Genomic DNA, 20,741 nt, shown 5'->3' on the forward strand with positions numbered 1-20,741 from the left:
GGGCCCAGCTGCTCCGTGGCGTGTGGGAACTTCCCGGACTGGGGCACAAACCCGTGTCCCCGGCATCGGCAGGCGGACTCTCAACCACTGCGCCACCAGGGAAGCCCCCAGTATTCCAGTTTTAAGCCTTTTAAACTCTGCAAGTAGTAAGTGTTTGTTACAGAAAAAGTGGAAGATACAGATAACAAAGGAAAAATAAAATCATGTGATGACCCAAGAGAAATGAAAACATATGTCTACATAAAAGCTTGTAAGTGGGCTTCCCTGGTGGCGCAGTGGTTGAGAGTCCGCCTGCCGATGCAGGGGACACGGGTTCGTGCCCCGGTCCGGGAAGATCCCACATGCCACGGAGCAGCTGGGCCCGTGAGCCATGGCCGCTGAGCCTCCGTGTCCGGAGCCTGTGCTCCGCAACGGGAGAGGCCACAACAGTGAGAGGCCCGCATACACCCCTCCAAAAAAAAAAAAAAAAAAGAATTAACTGCTAATGAATATGAGGTTTGTTTTGGAGGTGCTAAAAATGTTCTAAAACTAGATTGTGGTGAATTATATCTCAAGAAAGCTGTTATAAAATCATATGTGATAGCACCCATCCAGGGTAACCATTTATAATATGTGGGTGTAATCTTCTAGAATATTTTCCCTAGATTGTCTTTCACGTGTACATGTACGTTGTGATATGTGAGTGCAGAAAAATGGAACCATTAAAGTCATGCTTTTCCATTTAAACTATCTTGAGTATCTTCCATTTTAAATATAAAACTATATCATTATTTTTAATGACTGCATAGTGCTGTTATGGAAATACCATTTTATTCAACAAATCCCTGATTCTTAAGCATTTTGTTTGCCTTCAGTCTTTTGCTGTTTAAAATAGTATGATGAAATCCTTGTACTTAGACCTTTTTGTGCTAGTATGATATTTAAGATGAATTTCCAAATGTGGAATTCATAGACAACATGAACCTCTTCAAAGTCTTTAGTACCTATTTGCCCTTTACCACATTTATATTTTTATATTGTCACCATTAATGTACATACTGTTTTGTTTGATGTTCAGCCTCAGCGTTTTATCATAAAACATTTTCCATTTCTGAATAGTGTTTGGTTTGGAAAGTACATTTTATATTTTTCTTTATCCGTATAATATCCCTATATTTTTCTTTACCAAGAGTTGGGTGTAAGTAAACACTCGCTGATTTGAATCTGTGAAAACTTTGCTGTGGCTTCACACTGGTCACCACTGAAAACTGCCCTGCTGGCAGACATTTCTGAATAGAGTTTGTAGTCAGTACTTTGCTGCTCTCTGTGAGCCGGTGCAGAAGCGCTGGCCAGGAGCATGTGTGTGCGTGGAGGGTCCCGCTGCACAGGCTCAGGACTGTTATGATGTGAATGCTGCCTTTTGCCATCTTTAAAGAGGATATGGCTAGTCCTCCAGCCAGGAGGACTCACCTGGTATTGATGGCACAGTCAACCTGACACTTAAGCAGTTGGGGATTTTGCCTGGATTCTCTTTCCCTGTAGAGGTCATAGGGGCGCTCTGGTATGGCCCAGTTTGTGGGGGGCCTAATGCCCAGGTAGTAATATCAGAAGTAACAATAGATGTGCAGGGAACCCTACCCATGGGCCGGGCACGATGCTCGGCTCTTCACGTGTGCTCTTCCACCCAATCCTTAAAACACCTCCGGGGGGTGGAGTGGGAGGCTGTGCCCATATAAGACACAGAGAGACAAAGTGGCTTGTCCACAGTCATGGTCAGTTAGGACCCTCATCTGTCTGTGACCCTTAATCACTGTGCTATGTTCCTCTCGACAAGTAAGACAGGAGTTAAATCTTCGAAGCGTTGGATTTGTAACCTGATTTGCTTTGCAAGAAGCTTAGGGGAAAATCCTCTAGACTTTAGCAGCATGGAGACTTGAAAGACCATGCATGAGAAAGAGAAGCATGAGGCCTGGCTAAGTGTGTTCTCCATGTCTGAAAACAGTGTGCTTGACATGTCACAAATGAGGGGATTTCACCAGTTTCAGGCCATTCTTATCCATGCCAAGAGGGTTTGAATGTGTTTTGGGTAATTAGTGTGCGTGTCCTTGTGGGTTAGCAGTTTGGTTTCTGTAATAGGTCATCAAGAAATGGTAACATGGGCTTCCCTGGTGGCGCAGTGGTTGAGAATCTGCCTGCTAATGCAGGGGACACGGGTTCATGCCCTGGTCTGGGAGGATCCCACATGCCGCGGAGCAACTAGGCCCGTGAGCCACAACTACTGGGCCTGTGCGTCTGGAGCCTGTGCTCCGCAACAAGAGAGGCCGCCATAGTGAGAGGCCTGCGCACCGCGATGAAGAGTGGCCCCCGCTTGCCACAACTAGAGAAAGCCCTCGCACAGAAACAAAGACGCAACACAGCAAAAATAAATTAATTAATAAACTCCTACCCCCAACATCTTCTAAAAAAATATAAAAAATAAAAAAAGAAATGGTGACATGACGTGGTTGGTTAAAATGTGGATTTTGCTGTGGTGATTTATCAAATAGCATCATTAACTGTTATCCTCTTTGCCTTCCTCTGTGTGACCAATACCCGTGGGCCATCAAGACTAAAATATGGAGGCAGCAGAGAGGCGGGGTGTTGTGCTTTTTACTTTGAAAGTTCTTCAGTTGCTTTTAGGGCAAGGCATGAAGTGCTTCTTTTCAAGTGATTTTATTTTGTCTTATTCTTTAGGATTTGGTCAACACTGGACTCAGCACTTTCTTTTTCTTTATCGCTTCCATTGTACTGGCTGCTTTAAACCACAAAACCGGAGCAGAAATTGCTGCCGTGGTAAGTGAACTCAACGGGCTGAAACAGGACTGATTTGTGCACTTTCTGTGACTTGCTCCTCTGGTCCCCTGGCCTGTGTCCTACTCCTTCTCCTTTAGCTTTTTCTTTGCTAATGATACTGTTACTGGGCCAGCGGAGGTCCCAGTTCCTTCAGTGCTGCGGTTCTTAAAGTGTGGTCCCTGGAACAGCAGCCTCGGCATCACCCGAGAACGTGTTAGAAATGCCCTTCTCAGCCTCCCCCAGAGCTGCCGAGTCAGAAATGTGTTTTAACAAGCTCTCAGATGCACACTCAGGTTTGAGAACTCCTGCTTTAGTCTCTTCCCAATGGGGCCCTGGATGTCTGTTAGTGGTGTTGCTTTTAAGGGCCTTCCCTGCCGAGATGGGGTGTTAATGAAGCAGATGCATGCCCTCCGGGTGGGGTTGGGGAGGATGGGGCCAGACAATGTAAGGCTTTCTCCCTCTGTGTTCTGCATTTCCTTATTCTGTATTTGCAAAGAATATGTAGCACTTTTGTAATTGGGGGGGATGGTTAAAAGGTTTATTAAAAATGCTAAACTGTTAGCTCTCCAAGGTTTTAGTCAGTAGATTTATCAGTCGTTATCTTATCATTACAACTCCACTGCTTCTCACCCTGGAGCTGCCCACCCAGAGCTGCCCAGGTGAGTGGCAGCTGGATAGCAGGTGGGGGCTGGGCACTGTGATTTGGAACGTCAGGTCTTGCGGTTTGATTTGGGGCTCACACAGCAAGACCCTGATTTTTCATCTCATGATGTTTCATCTACATTGTATTTGCCTCCGAGTACCAGTGTCATGAAGGTCTGTAAAAGAGGCACTTCTGTGATCTGTTTCCTTGTAGAACCACTTCTGTTGGAGACTAATTGCTTCAAAAGAGACCTTAGGCTGCCTTTCTGTGGGTCACACGACTGTGAACTTGGCCATGACAAGCTGAACATTCAGCGGGGCTGCGTGTTGGGGTTAGAGCTGGGAGAGCTGCTGCAGCTCGGCTCATTGTAAGCTGCCCAGAGACCCCTCAGACGGCTGACGAGCCCGTGGACTAACTGGGTTTGTGTCTCGTAGATATTTGGCTTCTTGGCAACCGCGGCGCACGCGGTGAGCGCATTCCTGGCCGCGCAGAAGTGGAGAGTCAGCCTCCGCCAGCAGAGCGCCAGTGACTACATCCGCGCCCGCACGGAGTCCAGAGACGTGGACAGCCGGCCCGAGATCCAGCGTCTGGACACGTGAGGACGCGCCAGAGTCCTCTTCCCTCTGCTCCTCGTGCCCGTCCTTTCAATCAAGTTTTTCTGTCCCTCATCACGTCAGATTTTCATGTGACTAAGTTGAATTTTGTCCTCCTTGGTAAAAGTTCATTTTGGGAAAGGGTTTTCACAGTGGCCCTCGTGGCGGGTGCCTGAGGCAGGGAGTCCCGTGCCCAGCTGTTCAGAAAGAGGTGGGCGGGACAGGTCCCCAGATCCTCTGGTTTGGTGGCCCTGGGAGCCGCTGGCCTCACAGGCTGCCATGTCCACTTCACTGTCCCTGAGCACAGGCTTCACGTCTGACTCTGAGCCACCTGTCATATGTATTTGTGACAAGTCAGGACTTTGGATTAAATGGGGGCTGCTAGGAGTGGGGGGCGGAAATCAAGGAATGAAGGTACATGGTTGGAACAGTCGGTGAGCAGTGATTCCGGGGCAGCTCCCATAGCTGCCCCAGGTCAGCTTTAGTCTCGCTGCCAGGATCCCCCTCTCCCCGTTGTTTTCCATGCCCGGGGCATCGAGACACCAGCACAAGCCTGGAAAGCCACGTGAGACACTGAGGGTCTTGGCGGTGGGTGTGCTGGCGGAGCTTTTCGCTGGGTCTGGGGTTTGAGGTGGGTGGGAAAAGCTGGCATCCTCTTGGCACAGCGCCGTGGCACTGCTGACCTGTGGGAGGGTCACCATTTGTTTCCTACCCTGCTGAGAAATCCCTTGATGCTTCCTCAAATGAATCACCTCCCTGAATCTCAGATTCTCCTCCAGGAATGCGGGGACCATCTTTTTTCCAGTTTCCTCCCTTTCCTGAATACTTTGAGGCTGGACTGCAGATTCTCTGTCATTTTACCTTCCCAGGTAAAAGCCACGAAAGAAATACAGTCCATTCCCCCAGCCCGAACCCTTGCCCATTTGCTGGCATCATGGACCACAGGTGGGGACACACCTCTATTTTAGGGGTGTGCACTGATTTTCAAATGCCTGAGAAGAGTTCTAGAGTGATTCTGAGTAGATCTGTCTAGGATTTGAAAATACTTGAATCTGCACCATGACACACCCTTTCACTGATGTTTCAGAGGAACGGTCGTCCCTGTGCCTCAGGGTCGTAACCATGAATGTCGATCTTGGAATCTGTAGGGGAAAGTTCCAGTTATGTAAGGTTTTGAACTGATTCTCGATAAAGTGACGATTATTGTGGTGACTGAGTTAAATGAGCCCCTACGATGCTGTAGTTTTTTATTTTTTTTCTGTTGGAGACTAATTGTATCTTTTATGGAAAAATTGTTTTAACGTGTCAGGTTTTCACTCTGAACTGTTTTTAATGTTTACAAACCTCACTCTAGCTCTAATATTTTGTGTTTCTCCCTGACCGAGGAAAAAAACGCTTACTGCTGGTGGGAAGATTTTGCATTAACGTGGAGAGTCCCCAGGATCTTGTCCTAGTGAGTGTTTACAGCTTCAGCAGCGTGCGGTGTAACAAGAGAGAGGGTCTGGGTCTGGGGGTGGGGCGAGCAGAGCCTGTGTGAGCAATGTCCAGCTGTGCACACATGGCATTACGTTCTGCATAGCAGAGCAGCGTCTGATTTCCCCGCGCGGGTGGATTCATCAGGTAGCGCTGCTTGGCTGGGGATTCCGCAGGAAATGGTACTGTGCTGTCTCTGAAGGGTCGGGGTTAGGGCTCCCTGAACTGAACATTCCCATACAATCCCAGTTCTGCCGCAGTTCCTTTCCAGGGCCGTGACTCAGGTCACCTGTTCAAACCCCTGGTCTGCTCAGGGGCCTTGGGCTGCAGGTGCAGACCCAGCTCATCAGGCGGTAATTCCCCTCCCTCTGTTCCCGCAGAGGGCAGCCAGGCCTGGTCACAGCGGGTCTGACGGAGCCCTCTTCCCATGGATGTTGTGAGGCAGTACAAACCATGCTTCACAAACTCCGTACCTATTATGTGTAGTGATTTTTGAGGAGATTATGACATCTGGATTTTATCTGTTCATTTTATATATTTATTTTGCATTTGTTGAGTGTATATGCTTAGTCAAAATGGGGCTTATCTCCCTTTGAGAGTTCCATTTAAAAACAGGGTCACAAAGACTCAGCCTTGCATTAAGTGGGGCCCACTTAGAAGGACCACCCTGAACTGTATCAGAAACCTCCTGCTGGGACTCATGTTACTTGGCCTCAATAAAAAAGCCGCCTTTGAAGTGAGATTGAAAAATAGAAGACTGTTCAGGCAGGGTTGTTGCCCAAATTTTCCCAAGTCACTTCAGTAAAACCAGTTTATCATCTGGTTGAAAGGAGCCTATTGGCCTCCTGAGGATGTGTTGTCAGCTGCAAGGAACGGTTCTGAAGCCCATCGCAGTTGTAAACGCTGATAGATGATAAGAAGTGGTGACACCTTGTGCCATAGGCCACTTAGGAATTATTGAATAATTTGCATCTTGGTGTTAGAATCTTGGAATTATTTATTCCCCTGTAACTATTTAATGTCCTTTGTGCCATGAGACTCTCCCATGGTTTTTGTAAATATATTTCTTTATATTTAAGAAGCTCCCACTACAACCGGAAGTGGCCAGGTATGCAAATTGGTGTGATGCAGAGTCATAAGTCCTGTCACGTGTGGCAGTGTGGTGAGAAGGAAGGAATATGGTTGTCCAGTGTGAATGGAAAGGCGCCTGCATTTTCCGTATGTTGTCTGTGTGTACAAACAAGACAATCTAGATTTGGGGGGCTTAAAAGGACTGTTTTTTGCAGACTGAAGGAAGCTTATTTTTGCATTTAATAGTTCCAATATGGACCCATGTCAGTTTGGTTTGGGGCATTTTTGAGGCTGAGGCAATCTTAGTGTTTCTCAGTTTTCTGGTGGGATGATATTGGCTTTCATAGTTGGTGCCAGACTTGTGTATGTTTGAATTTGTTCCTGGAGGCTGGATGGTTGAAACCCTCAAGCATTTGGTGGAAACTCTGGTGGTTTTAGATGGATGCAAACACTGAAGTCTTCAGAGAAAGTTTATCCTGGCATCAGTTTGGTCGATGCGGTATTTTTTTCTTTCCTCTGATTCTCCTTTAGCCTCCCTTCACACTGCTGAAGGCATGGGGTGGGGCGGGGGGAAGTACCTTTCCCCTTTCATACAGGGAGATTCTAATCATGAGAGCCTAAAGATACTTGTTGGCTCCATATAAAGCCAGGGAAAGACAAAGCCAGTTACAGATTAAAATTGCACAACAGAAGTTCGATTTAAAGCAAAGAAAATAGATTTTCACTCTACAGCAACAGTCATCCAAGAGGTTCCCTTTGTCCACAGAAAGGCAAGAATGTAGTAGCCTGCCCAGTCCCAATGGCCATGTCTTCCACGGCAACTTGAACCGAAGTGCCAGTGTGGATGAAGCCTGGCCTGGCCCCAGGGAAGCCAAGGACACAGCCTGGTTCTGAGGGCTCGGCTCTGGAAGGTGGATGCCACCCCCTGTCCTTTGGGCACCATCACTGCCCTTTGGCTAAAGGCTCATGCCCATGGGCAGGCATGGAGTGTGTCCGACCCCACCCTGTGTCGGATGCTTCTGGAGAGAGCTTTGTGACTCAATTGAAAACTTTCCTACTCTTTTAAAGTTTGCAGTTTCATCTGCCTTTCTTCGAAGCTTTCTTAGTGATTCAATCTTGGGTTAAGCCACATGCGGCCTCTGAGGAGATGAAGCACTAACCCTTTTGTCTGCACGTGTACGTGAATTCTTGCTTGCAGCGAATGACCCTTGAATATCCCCTCCCAGTTTCATGTGTGTGGCCCAAGCTCACCTTTTCTTGTTGACTCGCATGTGCTGTTTGGGAAGAAACCCACGTGTTTAATAGGCGGACCAAGTTCCTAATCTCGGGCTGTACAAGATGTTCTGTGGGTCGTTCTTAGAATCTGTCCTAACGGATGAATAAAGTGTGGAGACAGCGTGTGGCCCCTGTAGTGATTCTGGGAGGCCGTGACGACTGAAGTGGGTCCCGTTGTGCCATCCATGTTCAAAACAAAGCAACCATGAAGTCTTCGTGCCACTGCCAGATTTTCATTTTCTCCACCTCTGGTTTACAGGAAAATATGACATTACACAGGTAGCAAAAGGTGAAAACACCCTCTAGCCTGCTGCCGATTGACTGTCTCAAGTGAAATAAAAAGTTGCTTCCTGCTCCAGCGACTGCCATTAGCGTGTGAGGTCTCCAGACAGTTTTCTGACTCCTAGTGAAGTTCGCAGAACTCAGGGGCTCCCTCTTATTTCATCAGCAACCATTCCCAGGACCAGCTAGGCGACAGCCGATGAAGTGGGAGCAGGGGCGGGTCTGGGAGGGGAGAGGGAGGAGGGGGAGGCTCAGAATGTCTGCCGTGGGCCTGTCAAGAGCACTGGACATGGTTACCCACCCAGGGTACTTCCTGCCCTCTTTGGAAAAGCGAGGTCTTGTGTTCTGGAGCCCACCTGAGAGCAGGAGCCAGCGTGGGGAACAGCGTGCCTTGGCGCCGGGCTCTTAGTGTGAGTTTGGGGACTCACAGGTCTGGACAGGTGACTCGGATTCTGATTTGGGTGCCCCTCAGAGAGGACGCAGGCCTAACACCGCCTGCCGTGAGCTTTGTAAACGCTCCTGGCTCTTTATAAAATCTCCTGTTTCTCCTCTTCTCAGCAGATATCTCTGAAATCATAACTGTCTGGTTGAGAAGGTAATTTGAAATATCTGGCTCTTTACATTTCTTTTATTTAGAAACTGTCTCTGAAAGAAAATACCCTCGATATCTGTTAGAGCTAGAAGAATTTTCTTCTCAAAGTTGAATGTTTGTTTAACTTTTCTTCACACCAGTAAATGGCATTTATATACTTTTAGGCTTGACACAGAGGGGTGGGTTCTGCTATAGTTTCCCTTCGTTTGGTCTAGATTCTTTTTCCATTTGGATATAATTTCTCAACCTTGGGGATTTATTTTTTCCTTTCTAGTTTTTATTATTCTATAAACATAAAAGTAAAGAAAAAAAATTACCCGTAAGTCCGCTGGGTAAATCAGTGGCAACTTGCCTAGAATAAAGTTTAGTTTATGGATCCTTGAATCGTCTGTCTTTTTCACAGGGTTAGTTTGTTGTCTAGTTTTTATGCCAAGACTTTAATTTGGGTGACTTGCTATCTAGACACCCTGGAGTGTTGTGTTTTCTTTGGGATGCATTCTACACAAGGCCGAGAGCCTTCATTAAGGGGTTAATAGCCTGGACTCTAGTGAGCTACATCAGAACTTTCATGGTTCTAATTTAGAGTAGGAACTTGTCTCAAATGACCTTAATCAGCTTTGTTGGTGGGATTAGGGAGAGGCCCAAAGTTTCTTTTCATAACTGCACCTCAGAGGAGAGAACGCGTGACGCGATCTGACAGTGGTTTGTACGGGTTTCAGTAATAGCCTGGAACTATCCAATCTGATAGTGTCGTCTTTGGAGGACACTGCTGAAACCCGGTAGGAAGCACCCCTTTTATCAGGAAAGCCACCTGAAGGGACGGTCAGGAAACGAGGACAGCATGGGGGCCTGGTGTCCACGTAGGCAGGGCCGGCTCTGTCTGCTTCCCTTCGTGTGCCGTTTTGCTTTCCTGCGTGTTCCACAGTTGATTTTGCAAGTTTCAACTCTGTTCTCCTTTCTGCAGATGTGAGGAAGGCAGATACTCAGTGCTTGGAGGGAGAACTGGCTGGTCCAAGGGTTCCTGGGGGAGCGGGAGGGCAGGATGCCTGTGCCGCCTCCCGGGACTGGCCCAGGCCGCCAAGGCCTCTCGCCTGCTTCCAACTGTCACTCCATAACCCGTTTAAAACCGAGTTTTCAAATCCTGCCTCATGATGAAACTGACGTATGTGGATAAAACCAGTGCTTTTCATAACTTGATTCTGATGTAGTTTCCTCTAAAAGAATGCTAGGGGTCGAAACTATTTGTATATGTTGAAATTTGTAGGGGTTCAGGAACCCGTGGCAAAAACACTTAACTATTTATTACAGGTATGACTGTATTTTTTCTTTTCCCAAAGTAGGTAATTATGTCTTTGTATATTTTAAGACAAATAATAATCACTTCACCTTTGGTGCCTTCCGTGTGTCAGTCACATGAACACTCTGTCAATCATGGAATTGAAAAAAAAAAAAGATGTACATTTAGTTAAACAAGATAACACTATTTTTGTAGCATGATTTTAGATTGTGTCCTTTTAATATTGCTTCCAGCAATGTTGGTTTTGAGGTTTGGTCGTTTTCCCTTTAAACTTCATTATATAAATTAAAAAAGAAGAAAAAAAAAAAAACCCCAACCCCCCGGCTTTTCCTGTCTTGTTTTCTGCTGCTTTCTCCCCAACATCTCGTTTCTGCTTATTTAAACAGTCTGAGAGTAAGAATATATTTCTGTGAAATAGTTATTAATCAGTATAACTGCATTTGGCATTTTTTAACCCCTTTTTCAGTTTGAACAGCCACTGCTCATCTCAAACAGTAAGAGGAAAGTGGTTCCATAAAAAAAGAACAGAACATTCTCGGTGCTCTGACTTCCCCTTCTTTGGGTCTAAAACGGTGAAAAAAGCCCTTTCTCTGGCTGGTGTCTGTCTTCCAGATCAGCTCAGGCCGCCGTCCTCCGCCTTGGCCAGCCTCCCTCTGCCCACGTGAGACGTGCTGGGGGGCGGGGTGGGGGGAAATCTCTGCTGGTCTCCGGCTCACCTTCCGCTCGGATCTCAGATTGGTTTGTGGATGCCCTGGGTAGGTTCCGTGGCCCTTCCTGGTTTCCCGCCCAAACGTAATAGATTCCCTGCTGCGACAAGCTTGATGAAATTAAGACACAGAGGACGTGCCGGCTGCTCTTTTTGCTTTCCCACCCCTGCAGGACTGAGTTATGTCTGGTCAAGAAAAGTCTTGAGTAAACTCGCTGAGCCCATTTAAAATGAAGGAATGGATTTATTAAAACATAAAACTGTAGCTTTTGTGTGTGTGTGTGCGTCGCTTTGAAGGGTCGGAATGTGTCATTTTCTAACAAAGGAAGTCGAGTCAGATGGCTGATAATTCCCATGTGATTACTCGGTACTTGGCCCAGTGATACTTGGGAGAGGGGCCATGTTAATTTAACAACTACTACACTTTGCTTCTTAAAAGTCTGTTTCCTTTAACAGTGTAGACACAGCTGCGGGGCGACCTGAGGTGACGCCTGTTTGGCAAACTTTGGTTTATGCTGTTGGTAGGTCAGAGCTCCCATCCTGGCTTTTGAAGCTGGTGTGGATGCCCTGGGGTGGGCACCACCCGGCTCCCACAGGCTCCCACGTTTGACTCTATTCATTTGGAGTGGTTTGGGGGCCCCAAAGCCTTTGCTCCTGTTGGTTTGTCCCTGACAGCAGACAAAGCCTCGTGCTGCCCTCAGTTTTCCCTCTTTATTTCTTTTGAAGGACCAATTTTTCACGGTACTTGTCCTGATTGTTTTCATAGTGTTCAAATCTGTATTTTTGTATGTAGAGGGAAATAATTTTCTCAACACTAATCGCTAATAAATACTGTATTAAATTGTCATGAAGGAGTTCTTGTTTAATAAATGGACATGTAAAAACAGTGTCATCTCTTTCTTCGCTCTGCCTTGCCTCCCGCCCCTTCAAAGGCTGTGGCCTGGATCTTGAAACAGGCCCGTAGGGCGGGGGTTGAATACAGCCACGGTTGGGGGTGAGGACTCCGCAGTGTCGCTGTCCACAGGCGGCTTGGCTGGTCCTGGCTGGGCCTGGCAAGGTGGGGCCACACCCACAGGCCCGTTGGCTTCTGCACAGTCGACTTTCATACGTGTTTTCAGAACACAGTGTGTGTGAAAGTTGGGGCAGAATGCCTCGATCCTTTTCCATCGCCGGGGCCAAAGCGCTGACTTACCACGGGACGTGAGCCTGATGCGTGGGTGAGACCCTGGGCCTCTTGTGAGGACCTGGGCAAGTCACCGAACCTTCCATCAGTTTCCTGAACTGTGAAAGAGGATTGTGTGAGGTGTAGAGTAAACGTGCCGACGCCTAGTGGGGGCCTGGCGGGGAACAAGTGCGCGTGCATCACTGCTGTAACCTGGAGCTGCCAGGATCCACACGGCGCATGGGACCACCCTGTGCTGACGCGTGACGCCCGGCAGCGCTGCTCCGGGTGTGTAAGGTTTTTTTCAAACACACACACTCCAAGCAGGAAGTCAGTCTGATTTAATCCATTATGGCTTTTTTCAGGGTAGGAGATTCACATGCAAGAGAAGAACAGAGATTACAAATGTCCAAAACATGGGTCCAGAGCTCTGGCTCACTCACAAGGCCTCTTGGGTCACAGGAAATGCCATTTAAGAAGCTGCTTTTGTGTAAAAAAAAAAAAAAGTTATAAAGTTACAAAATCCCATTGAAGATACATGCACAGCATAATAAGGTCCTTAGGTGAACACAGAAGGCACGTCTCGCCCCTCGTGAGGGTCAGGTGTTCAGAAGCACATTGTCCTGAGGGCCCGAGAGCCTCTGGCCTGCTGACGGCCCAAGGAAAGACAGGGTTTGGCTGGGCCTGCCCAGCTGCCCTGGGAGCTGTCACTGCCACTTCGTCGTTTGGAGCCCTCGATCTCTTGGACCTGGTAAGCTAGTCTTCGAGCTCTTCTTGAAACAGTCTTAGACCCAGAATAGGCATGTCGTCTGAAGAAGATATGGTCTCCAAGGGTGTAAAGTATCACTCATGGGCACTGGGACCCACTCTCTCCTAGATCATACAGCAAAGGCCACTTTTCTCCCTGCTTCAAGAATGAAGAGGGGGACTTCCCTGGTGGCGCAGTGGTTGAGAGTCCGCCTGCCGATGCAGGGGATGCAGGTTCGTGCCCCAGTCCGGGAAGATCCCACATGCTGCAGAGCGGGCTGGCCCCGTGAGCCATGGCCGCTGAGCCTGTGTGTCCGGAGCCTGTGCTCCGCAACGGGAGAGGCCACAACAGTGAGAGGCCCGCGTAACGCAAAAAAAAAAAAAAAGAATGCAGAGGGAACTGTTCCTCCTTGAACAAAAGAATCTTGGAAGCGTCGTTCTCGACAAAATGCCTGCCGTGAGCAGGGGCCCAGGGATGGCCCCCCGCCGGTTTCTGTCTTGTCTTTCCCCCGCACTCACCACAGCACGAAGTGCTTCCTGCAATGGTATAACAAGGCTCTATCTATCTGCTTTGTCCCCTTGTGCTTATTTTTGGCAGAGGTTCAAGGGCTTAAGGTCTGTGGGACAGAAATGAGAAGTGGTGGAACGATGCCCTTAAGAAAAGAGAGGCTGGAGAGTGCTAAGCCAAGGGGTGTCATCATGTATGCCAGGCTCAGGAACGTCACCCTGGGGCTGTGAGGAGGCCTGCTCCGTCAGCAACTCCCGCTGCTGTGCGAGAAGTCACAGCCTCCCTCCCAACACGCACGGTCCCCTGGCCACACTCCGGCCAGCATGGTCAGGAGGTGCAGGAGCGGAGGCCTGCGTGGCTCAGGCTGCCAGGGCAGGTCGGGTCTTCAGTCGGAGTCAGAGTCGGAATTCTCTTCTGAAAGGGAAGCAAAGAGGATGCTTGGCAGGAGTTTCGGGGCCAGCGGTGCCTGGGAGCCATCTCCGGGGAGGCACTGTCAGCTGGGACCCGGGGCTCAGGCCGCTCCTGCAGCTGATGGTGCCGTGGGTGGCGTCTGCTTGGCGCGAGGACCATCGAGTGCTTGGGAGTCTCCGGGTGCAGTCGAATGGAGGTGGGGAGCCCAGATGCCCCTTGCTCTGGGGCTCCAGGCCCTCCCAAATCTGCCTGGGCCGTTCTTACCTGGAGGTGCCAGGGTTGTATATCTGCCCCCCAACCCGCAGTTCAGCAGGTCAAAATGGGGCTAGCTATTGCCTAAGAAACTAAAACATACTGGAAAATCAGGAAGCTTCTTTTTAGCCATTTCATAGTTTCAGTCTCCCCTACCCCAGGAGTTTCGATGTCACTTGCCTGGGGACAGCAGGCACTCAGTGGAGAGATGCCAACTCCAAGGCGGGGCCTACAGGCCCCTCAAAAGCCCCCCCTTGTCTTTCTGTCCAGCCACATGTCACTGCTGATCCTCACTGGACACGACCACCTGTTCCAGAGAAACACCTCACCTGCCCTTTATACTCTGTTGTCTTCCCTCCACCTGTCCCATTTTTTCTGCCTGCACTCCTAGACATCCATCAAAACCCAGCAATGGGGTCACCTCCACAGCCTCCTAGCTGGCACATAGGGTGGGTGCTCCCTCAGCTGCTTCATCCCTACGTTTGTTAGCTCTCGTTGTGCTGTTGCGGTTGACATCTACTCTGGGCTCCTCGTGCCCTGTTTGTGCCGTGTGTGTACATCACCACTTTGTCTCTGGATCTAATTCCTGTCTGGGCTGAATTCCCTGAGGGCAGGTAGTTGGCCTTGCCCGTCTACACATCCCTAGGGCCCAGCACATGGCAGCCTCTGTAGGTGTTTGGGTCAACAGAGACTGACAGAAGGGCCGCGAGGGATCATGGGACACCAGGCTGGGGGAGTGTGGTGCTGAGCCAAACATCCGATTTACTCAGTTGCAGGGAGCTGACATCTGCCTCTCCATTTAAAGCCTGCCTGGGGGTGTGGAGAGGAAGGGGCAAGTAAATGGCCTGGGCCCTCCGTCCCAGGTCAGCTCCTGGGCTTCCCAGCATTTCTGTGCTGGAGCCTCCACCGCCCCTGTAACTCCTGCCCCCTGGGCAGGGACCTCCACCTCGTCTGGTGGCCTCCCCGGGCAGGAGAGCCCTGGGCTGTGACTGAGGAAGGCCTGAGGGAGATCACAAGCTCCAAACCAGCTTGAGCTTGGACGCACCCCTGTAGGGCCTCCAGCTGGGCACATGCACCCCGAGGATGTGTCACGTTGGTATGGCTGCTGTCACGGATGGAAAAACCAGCCATCTAACTTGCAGGGGGGTTTTTTGTTTTTGTTTTTTAAATCAGGTAATGGCACAACAGCCATTCTGAGCTGAAGGATGGCTTGAGGGACCAAAAAGTCTGTGGCACTTTCTTTGGATCTAAGAAGTGAAACAAGCCCGAGCTTGACTGTGTTTGCCTGGGTGCTGCGGATAAGCATGAGAGCTTGGTTCGCTGGCCCTTAAGCTGGGGGCAGGCGACACTGGGGAGCAGGGGCGCTGCTGTGGGACAGGCGGCCACGCTGCAGCCCAGTGGATGGCGTCCAGGGAGTTGAAGGCGAGTGACTGGCCGCCCTGGGGGCTCGTCAGGGAAGGTTTCATGAGGAGGAGGTGCCGGGTGTGCCCTCAGCTTGCCCTTCCTGGAAAGGCTGAGGCCCTGGGGAATCCTGTGCTCCCCAGAGGGGACCGACCGGCTTTATGATCAGTGCCGCATGAAGGGATAGGAGAACCAGGCTGTGAAAACACTTCCTGCCCATGGGGAGAGAGGAAATGCTCTTACTCCAGCCTCAAACTAGCCGAGTGTCCCCAGGGGAGAGCGGGGCCCCTGCATCAACCGTTCCAGGTGATGCGCTGGGTTCCCTGGTGGGACCCACAGGGTGGCTACCTACCTTCTGCCTTGTCAGCTGCGGTCTCATCTGCGGAGTCCCCTTGTTTGAGGAATTTGGCCACATCGTTAAAGATCAGGTAGAAGTCAATTGCAAACACGATGGTGGCAAAGAAGCCAAACACCTGTGGGATACAGGGGACAGGGAGGATGGGATGCATCATCAGGAGCTGGGAGCCTGGGAATGCGGGGGGAGCAGCCGCTGCCCCATCCTCATAGCTTTGTTTTTATCTGCTTGGATAAGTAGCTCAGATTGGCGGACACAGACCCCTCCCGGTAATGACAGATAGGAAAACGAGCTGTTAACTTGGTTTGGCAAACAGCCTTTTCGAACTCTGGGCAGAGTAAATCTCCAATAAGAGGACAGTGGAGTCGCTGAGATCCACGTCAAAGTCCAAGGTACCTAGGCAGAGGCAGAATATGCCCAAGGAGCTAAGAGGGGCACCCACTTAGGAGTGGGGTGAACTTGAGTGGGGCATCACTGGGCATCGCCCCCTCCCAGGGCTAGAGTGGCTACTCACTCCGGCTGCTTTGGAAGCTCCGTCCGGGTATTTGGCCACAGCTGTGATGGAGATGGCGAAGTAGATGAGGGCCGCTGTGACACAGCGTAGGAAGTCCTGGGGAGAGAGGGGCATGGTCACAGCGCCGTGAGCTCCCTGGAGTGGGGCACAGCATGGGAAGGGGGCCGCTGGGAGCTGAGGCAGGAGAGGGGGGCTCAGAAGGGCACTGTGTGCCAAGAACAGGGCCGGAATCCCACCGTCAGAGGAGGATGGGCCTGGCAGCCTGGACACACGCGGCCCCCAGGTCCAGCGTCCACGGCACTCCCGCTCTCCCTGGTCCTCCCCCGACCTCCACCCCGCCCCTGCCCAGCGGCCCCCTGTAGGCTGCCGTCCTCTGCCAGGTGGACAACAGGGTACGGACCAGGCTGCAGCTCTCCCTGTGGCTTGGCCCAGATGCAGACTTCCCCGTTTGGCGGGCAGGGAGAAGTTGGAAATCTTGTCACTGCTCCCTCTGGCTCTCCAGTAGGGAGATCTGGCCCCGGACCTTGCTTTGCCACATACTTGTGGCAGATCATTTATGTATCATGGTTTCTGTCTACCGGTCCATAAAATGGGGACAGCGGGTGCAGCCCATCAGGAAGAATGCCGGGTATGAAGTCAGGAGACCAGAGTTCAAGTGCAGCCTTTGCTGTACCTTCTCTCTTACCCATTTCATAGAGCAAAGTCCGGGATGGGGTTCTGGGCCCTCCCAGGTGATAAAACAAGTTGTCAGGCGGCTGAGATCTGGGTAAGCCCTGCAAGTCCTCAGTTAACCTGCCCTGCCCCGTGTGGAAATGGCTAGAATTCCTGCGGCTAAGACTCATGCCGATGGGCCCAGTTGGGAACACCAGCGCCACCTGATGGCGAGGCGGGAGGATGCTATCTGGGGTTCGTAGCCTCACAGAGGGACACTGGAGGCCCTGGAGGCAGGGCAACCTGCCCTGGGTCATGTGGCTGCCGTGCGGTGGGGCCTGGATCACCCGAGGCCAGGCCTACCCACCAGGCTCGACCAACTGCAAACGCCCCCTCCAGTGCATTGAAGAAAGGGTGAGGGCCGAAATGCACAACTCTCCGTGACAGCTGGTCAACCCCTTCCTCCCGGGGCCCCAGCCCTCACCATCATGGGCCAGCACAAGCCCTGCCACTTGTCGTTCAGCTGCATGGCATCAGCAAAGAGGAAGCAGAGGGCCAGCAGGAACTCCAGCAGGGGCGCCGTGAGGAAGGCGGATGCTGAGGACGCCACATAGCAGACGAAGGTGATGAAGGAGAGACCCTGGGAGGTGGCGGAGGGAGAAGTCAGAGCCCGTGCACAGCCCCTCCCTGCAGGCAGGACTAGAGGAGGCTCCAGCACGTGAAGTGACCTGCCCAGTCCTGCAGACGCAGGATTAGAACTCCATCAGACGCACACCCCGTGCTGCCCCCAGTGCCTCTGGGCATGGCTCTGCATCCTGACCTCAGGCCAGCTCCCTGCCGGGACCCAGTCAGGAAGCCCCAGCCTCTCCTGCATCCAGCCCCCCAGGAAGCTGCCTCCTGGGGCTGCGCCACTCCCACCCACCCCAGAGGCTCTATGGCAGAATCCACCAACTCAGATGGTGCCCGACGGGAAAATCAAACCCAAGCCGTCTCAAAGGCAGTCCACTAAGCAGTAGCCAGTTTCAGAAAATTACACCCAAGATTTGTGCTTGAATGAAAAATTTACCTGAAAAACAATACACAAATGTGGTGCTTTAGTTAATGATACACATGCTGAAGCATTCAGAGTTGAAAGGTACTGATGTCTGCTCAATTTACTTTGAATGCATCAAAAAATAAAACGTTTTGATGGACAGAGAGATATGTGATAAAGCAAACAGTATAATCCAGGTGGTGGGTATATGGGGTTTCTTCTTGGTATATTTGCAAAATTTCACAATAAGGCGAAAACATCCAGGAGAGGGAGTGGTGACACTGACACTTCATGCCCTGCTGCGTCATTTGTTCAGCCTTTGTGAAAGGTGGGGTGAACTGTAATGAGGAACTGATTAAGAATTAAAGTGTTTTCTGCAGCCCTGTCCACACACTGTGGGTGGCAACTGATGCGTGAGGATGCCGAGGCCCCGGGTTAGTTCTGCAGACCCGTGTGCTCTGAAGAGCAGACGGGGATGACGGGGCTGTTCACTGGACCAGTGCCTGCTGAGGCTTGTGGGGCCTCCTCAGCTCCTCACCACCACCCAGGCACCAGGTGCCGTGCACAGCCCACTTTGCAGATGAGAAGAGTGAGGTTCAGGGAGATGAAGTGGTGTGCTCAGTGACATACAGCTAAGAAGAGGGCATCAGAATTTGCACTCTGGCTTGGCTGACTCCACATCTGGAGTTCTTAAGCAACACTGCCCTGTGGTTGCTGGCCTTTATCTGTCCTGGTTTTGGTCACTCTTGCTGGGTTTGAGCAGGTCCATGGCTGAGTAGCTCAGAGTGGGCCAGGGGGCTATGTGGGGATGACACCCAGATGCCCTACAGGAGGCCCTGTGGTAGCTTCAGACAAATGAGCTGAAGAGCACCCGTATCTGGTCTGAACATGACAATGGAGGTAGCTGAGCCCAACTTGAACAGATGGGAAACTAAGGCGTAGAGATGGGCTGAGAGGCTGCTAGGGCCTCCCAGGAAGGCAAGGCCACAGGACTCTGGCCTGGCCCTATCCTCTACTTCCTCTGCCAAAGGCTGTTCTGTCCCTCCTTTTCCTGTCCCCTACCCCCAAAGCCTGATTCTAGGGATCCCTCTCTCGATTCTGTTTCCTCAGTCCCTGATTCCTGGTGGCAACTTCCTCCCCCTTCCTGCCCATGTCAGCCTCTCCACTTGCTTGGGCCTGGGGGCAGCCAGAGGTGACCTGAGGGGGCAGGAGTGACCTCCAGTGGCTCCCCTTGCGTCTTCAGTGCCCACTCCTCCTCCGTCCCTCCTCCGCACTTCATCCTCCTAGACCTAGATTCTTGGCGCCCAGCTTTGCCGAGGGCCTCCTCTAGGCTCTGGCCAGCATCCCCCCCACCCATGAGGTGGGCCTGAGTGGGGTGTGGTTGGGGTCCCCTCAGGGGATGGTGGATTCAAGGCTTCTCCAAAAAAGTGGCTCCCATCAATCTCCAAAGTGGGGCTGCGTGGCCAACCAGGAGGCAACTCCCTGGAGTGTGAGCTGCGAGTCCTGGACCGTGATGCCTCATCTGGGAGTCCGGCAGGTGCCAGGCTGGTGACCTCTGGGCTGACCCCAGAGGCAGAGAAGGTGGTAGGACGGCCTCCTGCCATCAGCTCTGGGTGGTACAAAGGAGAGGCTGCGGCAGAACCCTCCTCTCTCTGATCCCTGCTGTCCCCTGGCCCTCAACTGACCCATGTCAAATCCCCTAGAGGCTCGGGCCTCAGCTTTCTTGTCTGCAAAGTGGGAATAATGACAGATTATCAAATTGCTGGAGATCTAAGTAACAAGTGCTCCACTCTTATCCCGCCTCCCCTCCGCTTGGCCTCTTCCTCCCCTTCCCTCCACAGAGGCCCAGCACCAAACCCCAACCCCACAGGCTGACAGTGCAGGAGTTTTCCGAGTGTCCCGAGGACAAAGGCCTCTTGACGGGCCTGGGGTGGGGGGCGGGTGCGGGAAGGAGGAAGGAGCTCAGCGGGGGCGGGACGGCTGGATCCTAGCGAGGGAGGGGAGGAGGGGGATGAAGTCACCCCGCTGGGCCGCCCCTCAGCAGCCTGGGTGGGGGTGGGCTCCCTGCGCGCCCCCCACTGTGTGGCCCGGGCCTCACCCAATCCCGGGGGTCCCCCCTCCCAGCTGGCTGGACTCCACTCTGGCTTCCGCCCTGCAGCTCGAGGCCCGGCCGGTCCTCCCTGAGCCCAAGAAAGCGCGCCAGGGAGCAGAGAAACGACCTGGGGTTCGCGAACGGCCGACTCCTCCCAGGCCCGGCCCGGGCGTGGCGAGAGGCTATGCGGAGCGGGGTGCCCCCGATGGAGGCCAGAAGATGCGGGGACGCAGCCCGTCCCAGGGGCCCAGAGAGGGCGGAGGCGCCGGAGGTCACACAGCGCTGGGCCGAGCTCCCAGGGGCCCGGCCGCCGCGTCGGGGGCCTCCTCTCCAAGCTTCCCTGCGGCTCCCGCCTCGCCTCCGACCCGCGGCTGAGCTTCAGAGAGCCCGTCCCAAACCGCGGAAGTTTGCCGATCTCAGCCCAACTTCGCGGGGCTGCGAGGGGCACCGGCCGGGCGGGGCGCCAGGACCCGGGCGTACAGAAGGCGGCGCCCCGAGCCCTACAGACTGGCAGTGATGCTGGCTTGGGGCTTCCTCAGGCTCACCGCCGCATTCTCCCCTCACCCTTGTCCTGGCGGCTGGAGACCTTTTTATTGCCGCCCCCCGTCGGAGCTCCCACCCATCTCTCCTTGCCCAGAAGATTGTCTGCATTCGCTGTCTCCAGTCTAGCTTCCTGCCCTAGCTCGCGTCGGGGATCCAGGAACCTAGGCCTTCAAACAGCGAGACCTCTCTGTTGTCTTCCTGCGGCTTTCACCCCACTGTCAGCTCCCTGCCCCACTCCCTCTCTCTTTCTCCCCTGACCACCCCTCCCATCTTTGGCCAGCCCAGCCTCCTGCGGCCTCTTTGTTGTCTGCCGCAGCCCTGGGTTCGGC

General features: G+C 52.1%; 2 protein-coding genes across 2 annotated transcripts in view; one reads left to right on the forward strand and one right to left on the reverse strand.

The window, feature by feature from the left end:
* CMTM4 (CKLF like MARVEL transmembrane domain containing 4) overlaps positions 1–8,352 on the forward strand; it is a 65,635-nt gene extending 57,283 nt beyond the window's left edge. Inside the window, exons 3-4 of the mRNA XM_024733044.1 lie at positions 2,713–2,811; positions 3,889–8,352. Coding sequence (XP_024588812.1) covers positions 2,713–2,811; positions 3,889–4,053 — 264 coding nt within the window. The 3' untranslated portion in view covers positions 4,054–8,352. The remainder of the gene's footprint in view (positions 1–2,712; positions 2,812–3,888) is intronic.
* Positions 8,353–10,967: 2,615 nt separating this feature from the next.
* CMTM3 (CKLF like MARVEL transmembrane domain containing 3) lies at positions 10,968–19,134 on the reverse strand. Its single transcript, XM_024732831.1, has 5 exons — positions 18,944–19,134; positions 17,229–17,502; positions 16,094–16,189; positions 15,577–15,697; positions 10,968–13,574 (listed from the first exon to the last, which is right to left on the reverse strand). The coding sequence occupies exons 1-5, from the start codon at positions 19,132–19,134 to the stop codon at positions 13,546–13,548; spliced, it is 711 nt and encodes a 236-aa protein (XP_024588599.1). The 3' UTR covers positions 10,968–13,545.
* Positions 19,135–20,741: the final 1,607 nt, after the last annotated feature.

The sequence above is a fragment of the Neophocaena asiaeorientalis genome, unplaced genomic scaffold (assembly GCF_003031525.2).
Source record: "Neophocaena asiaeorientalis asiaeorientalis breed wild unplaced genomic scaffold, Neophocaena_asiaeorientalis_V1.1 scaffold90, whole genome shotgun sequence".
Taxonomy (NCBI): Eukaryota; Metazoa; Chordata; class Mammalia; order Artiodactyla; family Phocoenidae; genus Neophocaena; species Neophocaena asiaeorientalis.

Bases quoted from the DNA above. Each gene is read 5' to 3' on its own strand.
- CMTM3 (XM_024732831.1), bottom strand. From the start codon at position 19,134: ATGGGTGGGGGGGATGCTGGCCAGAGCCTAGAGGAGGCCCTCGGCAAA. The intron at 17,503-18,943 runs GTGGAGAGGCTG...CGTCTGATGGAG, and splicing joins CTGCCCCCAGGCCCAAGCAA to TTCTAATCCTGCGTCTGCAG. The intron at 13,575-15,576 runs GTAGGTAGCCAC...CTTCCCTTTCAG, and splicing joins CGCAGCTGACAAGGCAGAAG to AAGAGAATTCCGACTCTGAC.